The following is a 16965-nucleotide window of genomic DNA, read 5'->3' on the forward strand; positions in this document are numbered from 1 at the left end:
CTGCAGCTTCCCTGAGGTGGTCAGTGGAGAGGGAGATGCTAATGTGCTTTCTCTGGTGACCAGTGTCAAGACACATGGAAATGGTGTGAAGCTGCATCAGGGGAAGTTCAGACTGGCCACCAGGAAAAGGTTCTTCACTGAGTAGTCAGTCATGGGAATAGGCTTCTGGTGGAAGTGGGCATGGTGCCATGGTTGTCAGAGCTCAAGAAGCATTTAAAGATGCCTTTAGTCATATAGTTTAGTTTTAGGTAGTCATTTGAGGAACTGGGTGTTGGTCTTGATGATCCTTTTGGGTCCTTTTTAGCCTGAGAGATTCTATGATTGCATTTTTTTTTCTATGCATCTGCCACTTAGGACAGTAAATAAAATATTGGTCATAAATGCCATGGTTTTTCTTACATTTTTAGAAACAGTCTACCTTCTGCTGTTCTTGAGGGTATGCAGTCAGGATTTAACAGTATGAAAGGGTTGATTCTTAAAAGAAGAAATCTTGGTTTTGTAGGACATCTGGCTAGCTGTTCATCAGAATTTTCTAACCTCTCATTTTGTCTGCTAGCTAATGTGTTCTTCTGCTTTGCTGTGCACACACTCACTCATAAAAATCAATAAAGAAGTTCGGAAAGTTTGCTGCTGCTCTGGCTCTTTCTGCGTTTGTTGAGAATTATGATGTCTGTTCAGATAAATGTTAGAGTAATCACAAATTTGATGTGCAGCCTTGCCAGCACTTCAGAAAAGTGCTTTAGAGAATTGGAGTACCGCATTTTGCAAAAACAGAGGAAAGTTTAAAACTTATCTCACCGACAGTCTGCAACTTCAGTTTGCTCTACAACAGACTCTGAGGCTTTTTTAAAAGAGAGATTCATCAAAGCATTCTACATGCATTTGTCATCAAAATTGTTCATGTAAACAGTTAAACCTTAGATACAGCCATGTTCACTGGCTTAGGAAACTCCACATTCATAAACTAGAATCTTCTTTTCTTGCTGGAAGTTTAGATAGGCTCAAGGGGATGCTAATGAGGTACCTTGAAGATGAGTCTACTGAGGAATATTTAATACACAAAATCATCACATCTGTCTCAGGAAGTAACCTGAACTGAAAGTAGTTGGAGCCTGGATGATAGCAGGAGGGGGTGTTGTGTGTTCTTGTCTTGTTCTTATTCTTTGCTATGTATCATTTCATGGCTGCCTTTGATGGAAGCAGGGTGCTGATGGGAATCAATCCTTGGTCTGGTGTGAATAAAGGAAGAGATCCTACTTCAAGTGTTTTGCATTGTCTTGAAGAATTTCATATGACTAGGAAGAAAGAACAGCCCAAATGATTTGAACTGCTGATACTAAAATAACCATCCCTACTTATGCCTTTCATTATGAAGTTCTTTGAGATCCACTCACCAGGATGAAGTTCTTTGTAAGGCTTCACGTGATTCATTGATAAGATGCATCCTTGTGGCTGGAAATTAAACTCTTTGGTTGTGGCCTAACACAATTTTGCATTTAATTGCTTTAAAGGAATTTATTCTTAAATATTCATTTGTGCTTCTTTTTTATGGGTCCAGAATTCCTAGGGATTTCTTTTAATCTTCAGCCTTAGGAGTTTTAGTAAGAAAATGATAGGTTTAGTAATGCCTTTGGATTTGATAGACAAAAGCATTTTTAGCTGTATTGTCATGATCACCAGCAACATTCATTCCAATAGTCACAAGCAGCACTGATACCATGAAACAATTTTAAGTTCATCAGGTCTACTCCAAATTCCACCCGATGATTTTCGCTGGAAGCCTAAAGAACAGTTACACATTTTCTTTCTTGGTGACTTGTTTTTATAAATCTGGATTAGTCTTGTCCTGTTTAAGATGATTGGAGATGAGCAGTCTTGTGTCCTTCGGGTTGATAAGGGGACCTTGGATCTTATTTTGTCAAAGCAGTAAACACTTCATTCCTTGAAAATGGGGAATAGATTTTGATTAATAATGGATTTTTTTTTTCTGTTGCTTTTAAGTTGCTGATTGAATTTACTGATATTGCTTGAAAGATCCTTAGATTTAATTTAGCTATTCCAAGTTTCCTTCCATTGCTACCCTGCAAAGTCTTCCGTCTACTTAACTCTTTCCTTGGTCTAGTAACAGCTTGATCAAATTTGTTGTGTATTCTCACTTCATGATGTTGTATGAATTAACATCCAAGTGCCACCTTCTTGGGACATGTCCATGTCAAAGGGTATTGGCAAAGATCCTACTTAGTGTTAGACTGGGCAGTGAGAGGACTCGATTGTCTCTTGAAGTTCTGATGTAGAAAGATGTTTTGTGTTGAAATCCTGGCTCTGAATCTCATATGGAGCTGGTAGATATAAATACAACTGCTTCTTTTAAAACGATGGCAAAATACAGTGTTTTAATGCATTTGATCATGTGAAAAATGACATCAACCTCTTCTGATCTACATGTTTTTTTCCTTTCTTAAAGTGTCATCTGCTTTTGCACTGCAGTGATACAGTGATTGCTGATTGAGAAGGAAAAGTTGCCTACTAAGCCAGTAGTGGTATTTTCTGTATCTCATGTTCATAGCAGCTAGACCAGACCTTCTTGACTTTTTGTGACAGCCAAAGTACCGTATGAGGTTGGAAGACTTCAAGCTGCATCTTTTTGATGTGATCCTATTGTGATTGCAGCTCTGACTGGGGGAACTGCCAGCCTTTCACATGAAGCACACAAACAAATAGTGGGAAGTAGGGAGAAAACTCTCTTATTCCAGACTTTTTTTTTCTGATTGTGTTGTTTTCTGTACAAGGGTGTAGGGTTTTACAAGCAGTAGCAAGGCTTCATGGTAGTCTGGAAAATAGGTCAAACCTGTGTTCTAAGGAAATGTGCACTAAGGCACAAGCTTGTGATCAAATAGATGATTCCAGTTGGCATGAAGTTTGGCATTTATTTTAATCTCTGGAAAACTGAATAGGAACTAGCTGTGTTTCTGCTGAGGGTGTGCATGTAGATATATAAATCCTATATTTTTCTATGTAATTTCAGTATGGACTGTATTACATGTGTTGGAGTTCTTAATGCTGGACTGAATAATTGAAATTTGGCATGCCAACTAAAGTGCAAATTTTTGTCTTTTCACGTGATGATTGAACTGCAATGCCTGTATTTGTAATGTTTAAAAGGTTTTGAAAAGAGAGAAAAAGAAATGCTTCAGTTAAAGATGGATATACTAAAATTATCTTTAGGTAGTCACTAGGTTACTCTGATTTGCAGCTGTCACACGAAACAGAAAAAGTTATGTGTAACTCCATTCTATTAATTGTGTATAAACAATCCATACAAGTATTTAAACAGTGATTTATAAAGGTCCATATGGACTTGTGAGTCTCCTTGTGTGGAACACAGTGTGAGATGAGTTTTAAATTGTGATCACCTTGCCAGCTTACTAAAACCTCTGCCCAGCATTAGGCATTGCACTTAAAAGAAAATACCTGCGGCAAAATTACAAGAAATACTTTTTACTCACATGTTCTTGTGGTATTTAAAATCTGCTTTTGGAAGAAATCCACCGCTGTTGTTATCCGTTTTGAAAGGCGTGCGTCACTGGCATTATGTTTGATTTCATAAAAATAAATCTTTAAAAAATAGAAATGGTGATTTTTTTTTTTAAGATCAAAGGGGGAGCACCTTTATCGAACAAGATTAACAGTTCTATAGAAAGGCTTGGGAGGAATTTATTCTCTGTGTATAATCCTTTAATGATATCCTGTGTTACAAATTCATCAGAAAAAATTTGAACTGTTCCTTTGTTTCTGGCATTTCAAAGACAACTCTTTCTCCAGAATCCCCATGAGCCAGAATCTGGGTTGATTTATAGACTATTCTTTTCAAAAATTTAAACAATATGTCAAATCATTAGATTAGTAAGTGTAACAAAGACCAGGGTTTTCAGTCACATTTATGAGTTCACAAATTCTCTTTTATTGGAATGCATGTGTACAGCCAGGTTGAATAATTGCCCAGTGCTGGGAATTTAGATGATGTAGACTTTTCCAGAATGTCACGATCTGTATTTTCACCACCGAGTAATTTTTAGAATTGTTGCATCTATGAGAAGTGAGTGATTGATGGGATTGGTTATCCCTCAGATTTAGTCTCTGATGCAAAAAAGCAACCCTAGTCACAAAGGCAGCAGGCTCACTGCTCTCTGTGGTTAGGGCATTTGCTTTAAATGCAAAGCTTAGGAGATGTACTTTTGAAAGAGGAGTGTGTCTGTGTGTGTTCAATGCACTGTTTTCCAGAAAGATTTCTTTGGTATTATTTTCTTATATATTATTGTTATTGTTGTATAATAATAATAATAATATAAAGTTCTTCCTACACAAACACTCAGCAATCATTTCATCATCAAGAGCGTGAGTTTTAACACTTTTCTGTTAAGTGCAGGTATGAGATAATTATTCCCCTCTGTTTACAAAAGAAATCTCATATTAGAGGTAAGACATAGTTACATGTGTGTTGTGTTCTTTTATTGCTCCAATATCTTACACAGTGAAAGTGGTTTTCAAGGACAGCCACCTGCAATGTTTATTTTACTTCGTTCTTTTGACATGTAACTCTAGAACTATCAAGTAATCTAATAATTTTTTTGTTTGGTTTTTTCCCCAGACTGATCTTGATTATGTTAACAGTGTTGTTGCAAGCCTGGAAAGAGAGTAAGTTGTAGTTTTAATTGGGGATTTCTTAGTTTATTGATGATAAAATGAATCAGGTTGTAATAAGTAGTTAAAAATATTCTGGAAATAAGAGGTCATGCCTTTTTGTTTTGTAGAGCTTTGGACTTTTGAATGAAAAAGTAAGACAAATTAAGGGGCAGTGATTCAGTCAAGTAAACTGTAAACCATGAAGTGGGATTAAATTGTTTGATGTACCATAAACAGATGGGATTGTTTAAACATGAACAGAAATTTGTGACATCTGTGTTAGGGCCTTGTATTCTGTATGTTCAAAGAGAACTGTAGGAAAAAAATCACTAGTTTCTGAAAAAGCACCAATAAAATGTTTAGAGTGTGTTTGATTCTGATTGGCAGAAGGTGATCGTGCTCTGAAGGATGTGCTAAGGAAAACAATACTTTTTTCTATCCTACTGTTCTTCTATATATGGCTCATTTGAGCAAGTCCTCATACCCAGACACAACTGCTCCAACAGAGAGCGAGCAGGAACTGCCGGACTCAGAATCTCTCGTGTGACTTCAGGGTGTTTCTATTGGCAGGTTTTCTACAGAGATCAATTCTGGCTTGGTGGAAGTAATAGCCCCTCCTGCAACATACTATCCTGACTTGACAAACTTGAAAGAAACATTTGGAGACTCAAAAGAGAGAGTGAGGTAGGTTTATTCCCCCAGATCTTTTCCCATCTCCTTCCACACCCACACTTGTTTATAAAACGGCAAGTGGGATGTGAATTCTTGAAATGTTTTCTTACTGTAATTCTTGCAAGTGTGGGGATGCTAAAAGTGCTCTGTGAATGCATCTCATTCTTAGCTACATGCTGCTCTGTGCATGATCAGAGCCTATGCTTGGTTGAATCCATTTAGTGGTAAAATCTGGGAGGAGAACTGAGACTTTTGATACACTTTTATTCCTGTACGTGGACTCTTTCATTTGCTGTTTTTCTTCATGAAATACGGGGTAAAACCCAGTAGTACTTGTTGAATTACCATTTTAAATGCACATATGTTTTTAGTGAAATGTCAGGTAGTTGTCACAAAGTCAGGTTGAAATTAAACCAGTTTGATATCTGTATTAAAGCATAAGGTGAAGCTTTGTTCCTTTTTTTTTTCAGACAGTGGATTTCCCGAGGGAACAATGCCAAAAGCAGCTGTCCTAACATTTCACTAATATGTGTCATTTTTCATAATGAAATTTATTTTATATTGCCAGCTTGTATTGAAATAAAATTTTTTCCTAAACCTTAAGCTTTCAATTTAATTTCAGGTGGAGAACAAAACAAAACTTGGATTATTGTTTTCTTATGATGTATGCCCAGAAAAAAGGGGTTTATTATATTCAGGTAAATTTTTCTTCTTTATTTTGAGACAAGTTTTCAAATGAATCTCTGGAAATTATGTTGTTGTGTATCAGAAGGACCTACACAGAACAGACAACTTGATCCCATCATTTAAAGAGGGCATTAAGTATGGTGGTTAGGGTATTTGGGAAAATAATTTGAGGAGGATACTGAAGTAGAAAGTAATTTGTCCTATGTCACTTCTCTTAAGAGGCCTAGCAAAAAAAGGTGAAGGAATCCAAGCAGCTTAGCTTAACTGTTTTTTCCTTGTCCCTGAAATGAATTATTGTTGAGTTGCCTGGGCAAAAAAAACCCCAAAAACCAACAAACCAACAAAAAACCCTACCAAAACAAAACAAAAACACCCCACATAACCTACAAAAAAGGCCAGCATAGCTTTTTAGTGGGAATGAAGCTAAAATCTATATTTATTGTCTTTTGAAAGTGCAGTGTCGCTTTAATATGACTGTTGTGTATAGACATGGAATTTTTCTTTCTTAAGATGTTTCTAACAACAGAGTTAAGTAGTTCTTCTCCACTTTAGCTCAGAATTGTTCCTATCATGTGTTTCTGTTTTGAAGTAGACATCTTACCTACAGGTATTGCAGATTTAGTAACTGCACTAATGATCTTTATTTAGATGTTGTGCCTGTGTCCTTGGGGTGTAAAGTCCCACACATCTCATCTAGTTTTCACAAAGCTATGCTGACTCCTCTCTGAGAGCTGTTGGAGTCTCAGCTCTCTGGGAAGCTGCAGAGCCAATAGCATGTGACAGACTGGTTTGATCCTGAGAAGTTGCGCAAATACTAGTGCCAGCACAAGGGGGAGGGCACGACTGCAGTGTGAGAAAGGACGGGAGAAGCAGGATCCCTAATGCAGCAATGGCCTGCTCTTGCTGTGGATTAAAGGCACTGTGGCACCCCATGCTGGCAGTTCTGCAGCCTGAACTGGGTGGTTCTGGGCTATGCACCTGTGCTTCTGTTGGACAGGTGAAATGAATCCTACCTCTGCAGATGTTGTGTCTCTTAGCCTCTTGTCTCAGAGGAGGAACTCTTTCAGTGCTCTTACATTTGTGAGTCAACAGTCACATTTGTGTACAAATAATACAGATATTAAACTTGTTCTGATGATGCCACTTAGACTAACATTATTTCATGGATGTTTTTCTTTTGAAGAACGAAGCTGGAAAAGCAGTGTTCTAAAGTAAGAAGTTGAGATATGTTTGGATTCTTACTAGTGGATTCTTACTAGTTTCTGTATTACTTTTCCACAAGGATTCTGTATTAGTTCTCCACAAACAGACAGACTGATCCCTACAATAGTTATTCCAGGCTATGGCATCTCTGTTTTATATCAGTGCTAGCATTAGAAATACATGGCTATATGTTAACAATCTATTATAAGTCATTCCTCTAGTCATCTATTGCAAGTATTTCCTAGCTGTACTTTTTTCTATTGCTTTGCTAGTGTTTTTTTTTTAATGTTGATATTGCTTCTACCTTCCTCTAGCTTGAAGATGACATTGTTGTCAAGCAGAATTATTTCAGCACAATAAAAAATTTTGCACTTCAGCTTGCTTCTGAAGATTGGATGATTCTAGAATTTTCTCAGCTGGGTTTCATTGGTAAGAAAATGTTCCCTTTTGCAGTTTGAAAGAACACATTCATACTCAAACTGTGAATTAATAGTGATCTGACTTCAAAGCTATCCTCTTTGTACTGGAAATAGACCAAGAAGTAGAAATTCATTGCCTTTTTTTGGAACTCTGGTTTAACTCATGGTTGTTGCTTTTGCCCCTCATTTGTTTCATATACTTTTGTATGACAGAGGCAAAGTCAAACTGTTGGAAAAGAGGGCATTTTTATAACCAAAAATTATTTTATAAAAATACTAACAATCAAACTGCAAGGCATGATTTATTTTTAATTTAGCTGCTGTTAAAATGAAAATGTAATTAAAACATAACTGACTGAAATAAAGAAAAATAATGAAAATTAGCTCCACCTAAAATAACTTCATTGCTGTTTGTGCCAAAATTTCCAAGAATTAGCAGGCATCAGTTTGTTGCAAAGCCTGTTCTATCTCCATCTTTCTACTTCATGAAGGAGAAGTTATGACAATGTGTTCCTTCCTAGATGCAGAGTCTGTCATTTGCAATAAGCAACAGTGAGAGGAGTTAATGCAGGATCTTAGATTGTCGGTCAGCTGTCGGGGTGCTCTGGAAATTATGGTTCTTTGCTCTTACACTAACATCTTTTCATGGAGAGATACTAGACTTAACAGAAAAGCAATGATAGAGAAGTTTGGAAGAGATTTTAGAAATCAAAAGGTTATTTCATCACTACATTGATGTGTCATGATCTTTTTAAAAGCAGCAAGCTGGAGATATGCAAGGAAAAATCAAAAGCTGGGGCAGACTTTGGAGATTCCTGTGGTCAACACAAATGGTTCCAATATGAAGGCTGTAAGTTGAGTTCAGAACAGAAAGAAAGTCCTGTGTGTAACAGATAAAAGTGCAGCCCTGAGTTCTGTCATTCTCTTAGAAATTCTTGTTGTTCTCGGTCCTTTGGATCTACTTGCCAGAGAATGGCTTCATTTTTAGCTCAGTGACCCACAATGGTTGTACATGAACTGGGAATATCGGTGCTACTTGAATATGTGCCGTCCTGTTTCCAGCTCAGCACCAGGTGGGCAATAGTTCCCTGACTTTGGAGGTCTCAGAGGTTCCTGGAGTAGAAAGGAAAACAGTAATTATCCCATAATTATCCCTCCTTCATGCCATGTTAGGCTACAGAATGTAGACTTTGTAGATTTGCCTGCCAGTTCAACCTACAGAAACAGTGGGGAGGAGGAAAGGAAATGGGCAGAGTGAAGCCCCCTTATACACCTGGCCATCACCTAAGTGCTTTGGGCTACCATCAGAGATACACTGTTGAGGAAATAATTATGGAATTGGTTCTGTGGCCTTAGAGGTGGGAGAAATAGGAAATTATGCTGCCTAGCATGGAAAAATAAGAAGTAGATTACTGACATCTTGCCCTAAATAATCATCTCCTTGGTTGGGGAACTCTTTGCAACATTGTTTTCTGTTAGCAGGGGCTGAATACAGCATTTGATAAGACTTTCTTTCTACTGTTGAACACTTAAACACTAACCCAGACTCAGCCCACAATTTGAGTTTGAGCTCCAGTCTAATTGGACTTTAAGTGTAAATTCTGTATGGTGTTCCTGGGCTATAGAATTTACATCTATTCTACATTTGCCTGATTTAGTAGTAGAGTGTGCTCGCTTACAAATTGCCACTATGCAAGAATGACACATCAAATGTGCATAAAACCAACTTACACTTTAGGATGTGTGCTGTCTGCCCCATGCAGTTGTTTTTCAGGTCACTTAACTTGCTCAGTATTGTGTATTTCACACCTCCCCCACCTCGCCCCTTCCTGTTCTCTGTTGTACAGGGCACAGTGTTTAAGCCTGGTGGGGTAGGTAGACAGTTCTTAATACTGAGACTTGGCTTAATCAAAAGCACAACTGATTGTTTTCTGTACTGTCTGTATACTTCTGGGCAGTGTGGGCTCTGAAAGTAGCTGTAGTTAAATTTAGTTGTTAGCTCCTGCTGCTTGCATCCCTGTTCTTTGTTCCTTGTATCATATTTGTTTGCCTCCTTTTAACTAGATGATATCAGTAGAATTTCAGGTGCATTTAGCTATGGCTACAGATCTTAATGTTGCTTTTCTACCTAGAAAATTAAATTAGATTTTTTTTTTCTTCTTCTTGCAATATAGCTACTCATTGTTTTTTAGCTTTGAGACAAAAATTAGTATTCAAAAGAGCAACTAAAGCTTTTGGCTCTGGTACAAATTGGTGTGCTATAACCATATATTGCTTCGAAATTTTATGCAAGTAATGTAGATTTTTCTCATCTCTGTTATCCCTTTATGGATCTTGTTGCGGACTGATACTGTGGCAATTTGGTAATGCAGATACCTTTGGGAAGAGCAGCAGTAGTTTGTAACTGGGGATCAGCTCTATGTGTATATGTCCAAGAAAGAATGTAGAGCACTGAATTCACAGAATCATAGAATGGCCTGGTGTGGAAAGGACCTTGAAGTCATCCAGTTCCAACCCCCTGCCAAGGACAAGGATGCCTGTCCCCAGACCTAGTTGCTCCGAGCTCCATCCAGCCTGGCTTTGAACACTTCCAGGGATGGACTGTCCACAGCTTCTCTGGGCAACTGTTGTCTAGGTGCTACTGATTTAGAAATAGTCTCTCAAAAAGAGAGGTGTGGTTGATTCACTGTTAGCTGTTGGAAACCTTGTTTAGCTTGCAAGTTTGCGAGGTAAAAATGTGGGATTTTTTTGTCATAGTGTATTTCTGAACTGAAAATCTAATTTATGCAAGTGCTACATGAGGAAGTGGCAAATGTAGCTATTTAGGCTGACAGCAGGATTATAGAATTCTGTCACCTCTGCCACAGAACAGACGTTGCTTCCTTTGGTTTTTTTTAATCCTGAAAGCATAGTCTTAAGTGCTGTCAAGTATCTAATAAATAATGGGTGAGATGTATGCTGTTTCCTTAAGAAGCTCTGTGGAAGGAGATCTATCTTTTACTCTCCTGGATTCTTGTTTGCACGGCGAGACCTGTGACATAATGTAGGGAAGTCCTACTAGCTTTTTATGAGGAATAATGATTTGTCTTCCAACTGCCTGCGAGCTGAAGTGTTTTCCAGAGGAACTGCAATCTTTGCACTGTACCTATAATGCCAGCTGTCACAAACATTTCGTGGAGTGGTCTGAAATGTCCTTTTGGTTGTCTTATACTACAGTTCCTCTGAGTCTTATTGTGCCCTGATGTTTTAAGGCCTGTTGTTCTGATTATTTTAAGTTGTTCTGATTGCAGTTTTGCTCAAGCTGTGCACATAGTTGAAGTTTGGGAAAGAGCAGAGCAAGTCAAACATTTGAGCTTTAAATAACTTCAAAGAGATTCTGGTTTTAATGCCAGCAATTTGCATATCATTATGAGGGAAAGCACTGAAAACATCAGCTAGGCTATGTGCTTGCAGGTGTAAAATTATTGTTGGTGTAGACTAAATGTTAGTGATGCTCATGTGGAAGAATTAAAATGATTTAGATATTGGCAATTCAGAGAACTAGAAAACAAAGTGTTTCATTTTGTGTGTGCCTTGTATTTGCCAGCAAAATACTGAGATAGCCAGAATAATTCACTAAGGATGGCCTTTAAAAGGACTGGAAAAGGAATAGAAGTCTTGTCAGGACACAGTAAATCAGAAAGTGTTCACAGTTTGGTCTTTTTTTCAGTCCTGATTGTCATTTTTATCAGTATAGATAAATAAATTGGAGAAAGCCTGTATTTTGTATCTCTAGAATTTTATGAGTAAAATTTTACCTTTGTCTCTTAGTTCTTTCAGATTTTGGAGTTTCTTCATGATGGTAGGTTGTATGTGCCCAGAATCCAAAAGCTCTGAAGTTTTGTCAGCAGTGTCCTGGATTTATGTCTGTTCCCATGTACTGTACCAAGTGCATTTACATGGTGCAGGATGAGCCATTGCTTCAATTCTTTCACGGAGTCTGCAGTTAGAGGCAGTGTGTGTTCACTGCAGTGTTTTGCTTAGGTCTCTTTGGCTTGATGATTTCTGACTGCATATTGGGGATGACCAGTTGGATTTGGGTGGTGTCTCAGTGGTTCTGTGGCTCACAGCACTTTCCTCATGTGCAGCAGCATGGGAGCTGCAGGGCAGAAGGACCTCGGGAAATGTTTCCGCTTGTTCTTGGGCTGTGGCTGTGCCATAGGGAGGCCAGGCTGGTGCTGCTGCTGCTGCTCTTGGCTAGGAGACACTAGGCAAGGGCTTGGTTGATTTGGATTTGGAGGGATTGGGTGTTGGATCTGTGCAGCAGGATTTGTATTGGGCTAGTTTCCATTTCCTGTGGCCAGCTAGGGATCCAGAGTTTTGAAGACCTGTTTAGCCAGAGGCTTCACTGCAGAGCTCTGGTTTTGAGCTGCTGTACAGAGACTGTTTTGATGGAAAAAAGGGGACATGGATCCATGGCAGAACTGCTGTGCAGGAGGTGTCCTGAGACAGAAACAACCGTTGAGTGAGGCAATGTTATACAGAGGGACGAGGGGCTTGGACCAAGCCGTGTGTGGAAGGTGGTGACAGCATTTCAGAAAGTGGTATGGGGATGTCTGTCCTTGGTTACTGAAGGAAGACAAGGGCTTGTCTTGGGACCAGGGTGTGTCCTGTTCATCTTTGCTCCAGTGTTCATAAGGAATTAACATGAGAAGACTTTGTCTCCACCGCTGAACACTTCCATGGTGCTGTGAGTGTAATGCAGAGAGGTCACTTGGGTCTAAAGATGCCAGTGCAGGTACAGCTGGCACACCTCTCTTATTCTGACTAGCTGCAGTTGGATGTGTCACAGTGGCTTGGTTGGTTTGGTTTTTTGTGGTTGGTTGGTTGGGTTTTGTTTGCTTTGTTTTTCCCTGCTGTGCCCCGTGACATCACCATGGCAATTAGATTATTCCCCAAGTCTGGGGTGGTTGACTCATGGTGGACAGTAGAGTGCCAGCCTAAAGGAAACTGCTTCTGAGCCTAGATAAGTTTGCCATAATGGTGAGGTAAATAATACATAGATATCCTGCTTCTATTTTATGTAAAATTAGGATAATTTAAATTAGGTATAAGAGTAATTCCTACTCTTATCTTCAGTCTTGTTCTCAGTTTGCTTAATTGTAGGATCCTGTACCTTCATGCCAAGTTCTCAGTGACATGGTCTGTGAGTGAGGACAAGACAATAATCCTTATGTTCTTCAGAAGATGAGCTAGTCAAAGGAAAAAATGTCAGTGTGATTCTTCTGCTCTGTCCTTGGGTAGAATAATAAAAGGATTCTGGAGCATCATGGCTGTGTATAGATCCTGGAAGAGGCATTGAGATTAGGGCAATATGTGGGGATATTTCTGTCTTCTGACTCTCATGGTATTGTGCATCTCTCTGACACTACATAGAAATGTGTGCTTCCTATGGAAACAGATGTGACTGACAGACTGCCTCAGCAGCTGTCACCTAGAAATGATAGTTTCAGTCCTATAAAAATCCCAGAAACATCTGATTAGTCCCATTTTTTAGCTGGTGTTTTATCAGGGCTTGCAGTATTTTTCTCCTCTCCTGCCCTTTGCCATTGAAAGCAGTAGGCAGAGATGAATCACCAGGAAAATTGGGGTCTGTTTAGTTGGAAGTGTGACAAGCTGAAAGCTGTTATTCTGCATGACTATTTTACACAACATTTAACTAATCATATGATTGTTTCCTACCCATTTTTAAATATTTACTTCTACAAATAATGTTAAACAATGTACTAATAAAAATAATAACATCTTTCTGAAGTCTTTTAAGAATAAAGCTTTGCAATTGTACCTAGCTTAGTAGGTGTTGTCCCTTGTGTAGTGGGAGTTTCTAATTTTAGTTACAGAGTATTTTCATGTGGAGATACCTATTTGAGGACCTCATTACAGAAGCAACTTAAAAGTGATGGCAATATTTTGCTTTGTAAAGACCTGAATGAAAAGTTTCTGTAAGGGACAATGTTCATATAGCAATGTCAAATCAATTAATGTTTTATCACATTTACTTTTCCACCCCAGTGTGTAAATTGTCTACTATAATGAGTATAGCATCATTCTAACAGGTGAAATAGTTGGTACTTTAGTCAGATGCTTCTTCCATATTTGTTGCATGGCATGATGATGTAGTCTTACTCAGACAACTCCAAACTCCTCTCAGAATTTCCATTGAGTATTCTTGCATTGGTTTTGCTCTGATCTGATTTCACACAAGTCATAAAGAAAAGAGATTGCATCAGACCTGCTTTCTGAAAGGGGGAAGGCTCTTCCTGTGATCTCCTCTTTATGTCTACTCCACCTGGTTTTCCTAAGAGTAGAGAAAATATTAGAACCTCTACCACTGGTGGAACTTGTCATTTAGAAAGTCTGTGGAGGCCTCTTCACAAGTGGGAAAAAACCCCTCAAAACATTTCCCGTGCCTGAGTGCTGTGTGTTAGTGTGCTGTACAGGACTCCAAATGTGGATAGACAGAAGACTTGCATTGGAAAACAGCTTCTGCTGGACTCTGATCCATAGATACATACATGTCCCAACAGCCCATCCCTGTTTAGTCCAGCACTGTCCACATCTCAGCAACATCTGCAGAACTGAATCACTTCAGCTGATGTCTTTCTTTCCTGCCTTCTCTGTTGTAACCTGGCAAAGACTTCAGACTTCATCTGCAAACCTGTGATGTTTTCTGAATCTGCCTTGAAATCTGGAGCTGCCTTTGGGATTTTAGCTGGCACATGGTCATAGAATCATTTTGGTTGGAAAAGACCTGAAAGATCATGGAGTCAAACCGCTAACTCAGCACTGCCAAATCTACCACTAAACCATGTCCCCAAGTGCCACATCTGTACGTCTTTTAATACCTCCAGGGATGGTGCCTTAAGCATTCTCCTCAGCCCCTGTTCCAATGCTTCAGTGCAGTCCCTGGTACAAGCACTTGTCAGTCTGCCTTCAGCCTTGGATTGCCCCCCTGCCAGTTGTGTTGCTCCTGGTAGCAGTGTTTTCATGCAAGGTGCCTTTTTCAAGTGCTGCATTCAGACTGACACAGTAGCCCCACGCACTGGCCACCTTTCTCTTCCGACACCTCTACTGCAGAGGAGTGTATTCCACAACCATGTAGGTGATTGTTCATATGATATTAGATGGAATTTCTTCATCAACAGTGAGTTACCTTCTTTTGCAAAGGCTTCCTTTAAGCCTCACAGTCTGCAGGATTCCCAAGAATCCTTTTGCACGGTACCACCCAGAAGTCCTGCTGATGGCCTATGCACTGCAGAAGAAAACTCTGGTCACTGTGGGATGTCTCTTTTTGAGTTGCATTGTCTCTGGATATGTTCTGGTAGCTTCCTTCTTTCCCTTTGATTTCCTGCCCAGAAGGTTCTGAAGTTTGTGGTAGGTGTTGCATCTCTGCTTTCTGTACCTGCAGTAGCCGAAACTGTGGGACTGGGCAGATAACACTTGCAATACTCCTCATCTCAGGTGCTTGAACTTACATGTGACGTGGGCAATAAAAGATGCCAATCCATAACTCTTCTTTCTCTTAGAGTTTCAAACTGACAGTTTCTATTCTTAAGGAGACTGTTGTGGTACATTGAATAGACACTGATATTTTGATAGCACCAAGATTTATGACAAGTTATTGTTTGAATAGCTGTTTTATTTAGTTGAAAGGCATGGAACTTCTAATAACATTGAAATTTCAAGTTGTTCAGTGCTAATATTTCTTGTCTTGGCACAAATATTATCATCTGCTATCTCATTTATTTCAAAAGACAGTGTTATCTCTAATCTAAAGTAACTCCAGTTATTCTTAATGTCACCCACAGGTAAAATGTTCCAGTCTCCAGATATCACTCTTATTGTAGAGTTCATATTTATGTTTTATAAGGAGAAACCTATTGATTGGCTCCTGGACCATATCCTCTGGGTGAAAGTGTGTAACCCTGAGAAAGATGCTGTAAGTTTGTTTTTATTATAAGGCTTCAAAAATGTTTTTATGATGATGAATGAGTTAATTTTTGTGAGCTGAAAGACAGCATAGTGTACCTTATGGTTACTGCATGCTCTGGAAGAGTCTTTCTTCCTGCCAAGATTTTTATCTCAAAAAGAACTTTAGAGGGAAGTTCTCAGGGGCATCATAGCTGTTATTGCTTCAGATTTTGGAGATGGGTGCAGTAGGATAAAAAGCAAAAGTCTAGTAAGATTCTATGTGTAAGAGACCTAAAATAAACTTATACATGTAACCATCTGAGAAGCTCTGCAGGATGTCACTGCTCAGATAGCAGTCTTGCAGAAAGTTACAAAAGGGGAATAAACTTCATATTTTGGTCCTCCATTTCTCAAGAGACTCCCTTGCTGAATAAACAGGTTCTGTGCAAGGACCTTGAACAGTATTACATTTGCACAGCAGTCTTGGTAGATTTCTGGAATGAAAACAAGAAAAACTGGATAAATGGGCCTAGGTTCTTACCTTGTGTTGGTTTTTACTAATGTGTTGTTTTGTTTTTGTTTTTTATCCCACCCTTACCTTTTCCCCCCACCATTTCAGAAACATTGTGATCGACAGAAATCTAACCTACGGATACGCTTCAGGCCCTCTCTTTTCCAGCATGTTGGCCTCCACTCTTCTCTAGCAGGAAAGATCCAGAAACTCACAGTTAGTAGAAAATATTTCCCTTCCTTTACAGAGCAGACTGATTAAATTAAAAACATTGTGGAGAAAAAAAGGCCTTTTCTTATTGTCTTGCATTTTCAAGCATGATGTATATTGCTCCATCTGGAATTAAATCTGATACAGACTGGTTACTATTAAATAGAAGTGCTAGTCCAGTTTATTTATGTGGATTTTTGCTAGGGGATATTTTTTCTTACTTTATTTTTTTTACTTTAATGGAATGTCCATATTATTGAGCAGTACAAGAACTGATGCACCCAAAACGAGTAATGCATTCATTTTCCATTTTATGCCAATGTTTGTTTTAAGTGTAACCACTTGGGAAAGGAACATAATAAACAAGGTTGACTGACCAGCATGATGTTTGTCTGTCTTTTAATTAGGATAAAGACTTCCTGAAACCATTACTGCACAAAATCCACGTGAATCCACCTGCAGAGGTTTCGACATCTTTAAAAGTCTACCAGGGGCATACACTAGAAAAAACCTACGTAGGGGAAGATTTTTTCTGGGCTGTCACACCAGTTGCTGGAGATTATATTCTCTTTAAATTTGACAAGCCAGTCAATGTAGAAAGGTTAGTAATTACTTGCTGCTGGTCTCTTA

The 16965-nt window shown here is 38.8% G+C and overlaps 1 protein-coding gene across 2 annotated transcripts in view; it reads left to right on the forward strand.

The window, feature by feature from the left end:
- MGAT4A (alpha-1,3-mannosyl-glycoprotein 4-beta-N-acetylglucosaminyltransferase A) overlaps positions 1-16965 on the forward strand; it is a 77702-nt gene that overhangs the window by 40531 nt on the left and 20206 nt on the right. For both annotated transcript variants that reach the window (XM_084201479.1, XM_084201480.1), the window contains exons 6-12: positions 4649-4695; positions 5254-5367; positions 5978-6053; positions 7560-7674; positions 15512-15642; positions 16234-16341; positions 16743-16936. In XM_084201479.1, coding sequence (XP_084057605.1) covers positions 4649-4695; positions 5254-5367; positions 5978-6053; positions 7560-7674; positions 15512-15642; positions 16234-16341; positions 16743-16936 — 785 coding nt within the window. The remainder of the gene's footprint in view (positions 1-4648; positions 4696-5253; positions 5368-5977; positions 6054-7559; positions 7675-15511; positions 15643-16233; positions 16342-16742; positions 16937-16965) is intronic.

This window comes from Fringilla coelebs, assembly GCF_963513975.1.
Source record: "Fringilla coelebs genome assembly, chromosome: 2".
NCBI lineage: Eukaryota > Metazoa > Chordata > Aves > Passeriformes > Fringillidae > Fringilla > Fringilla coelebs.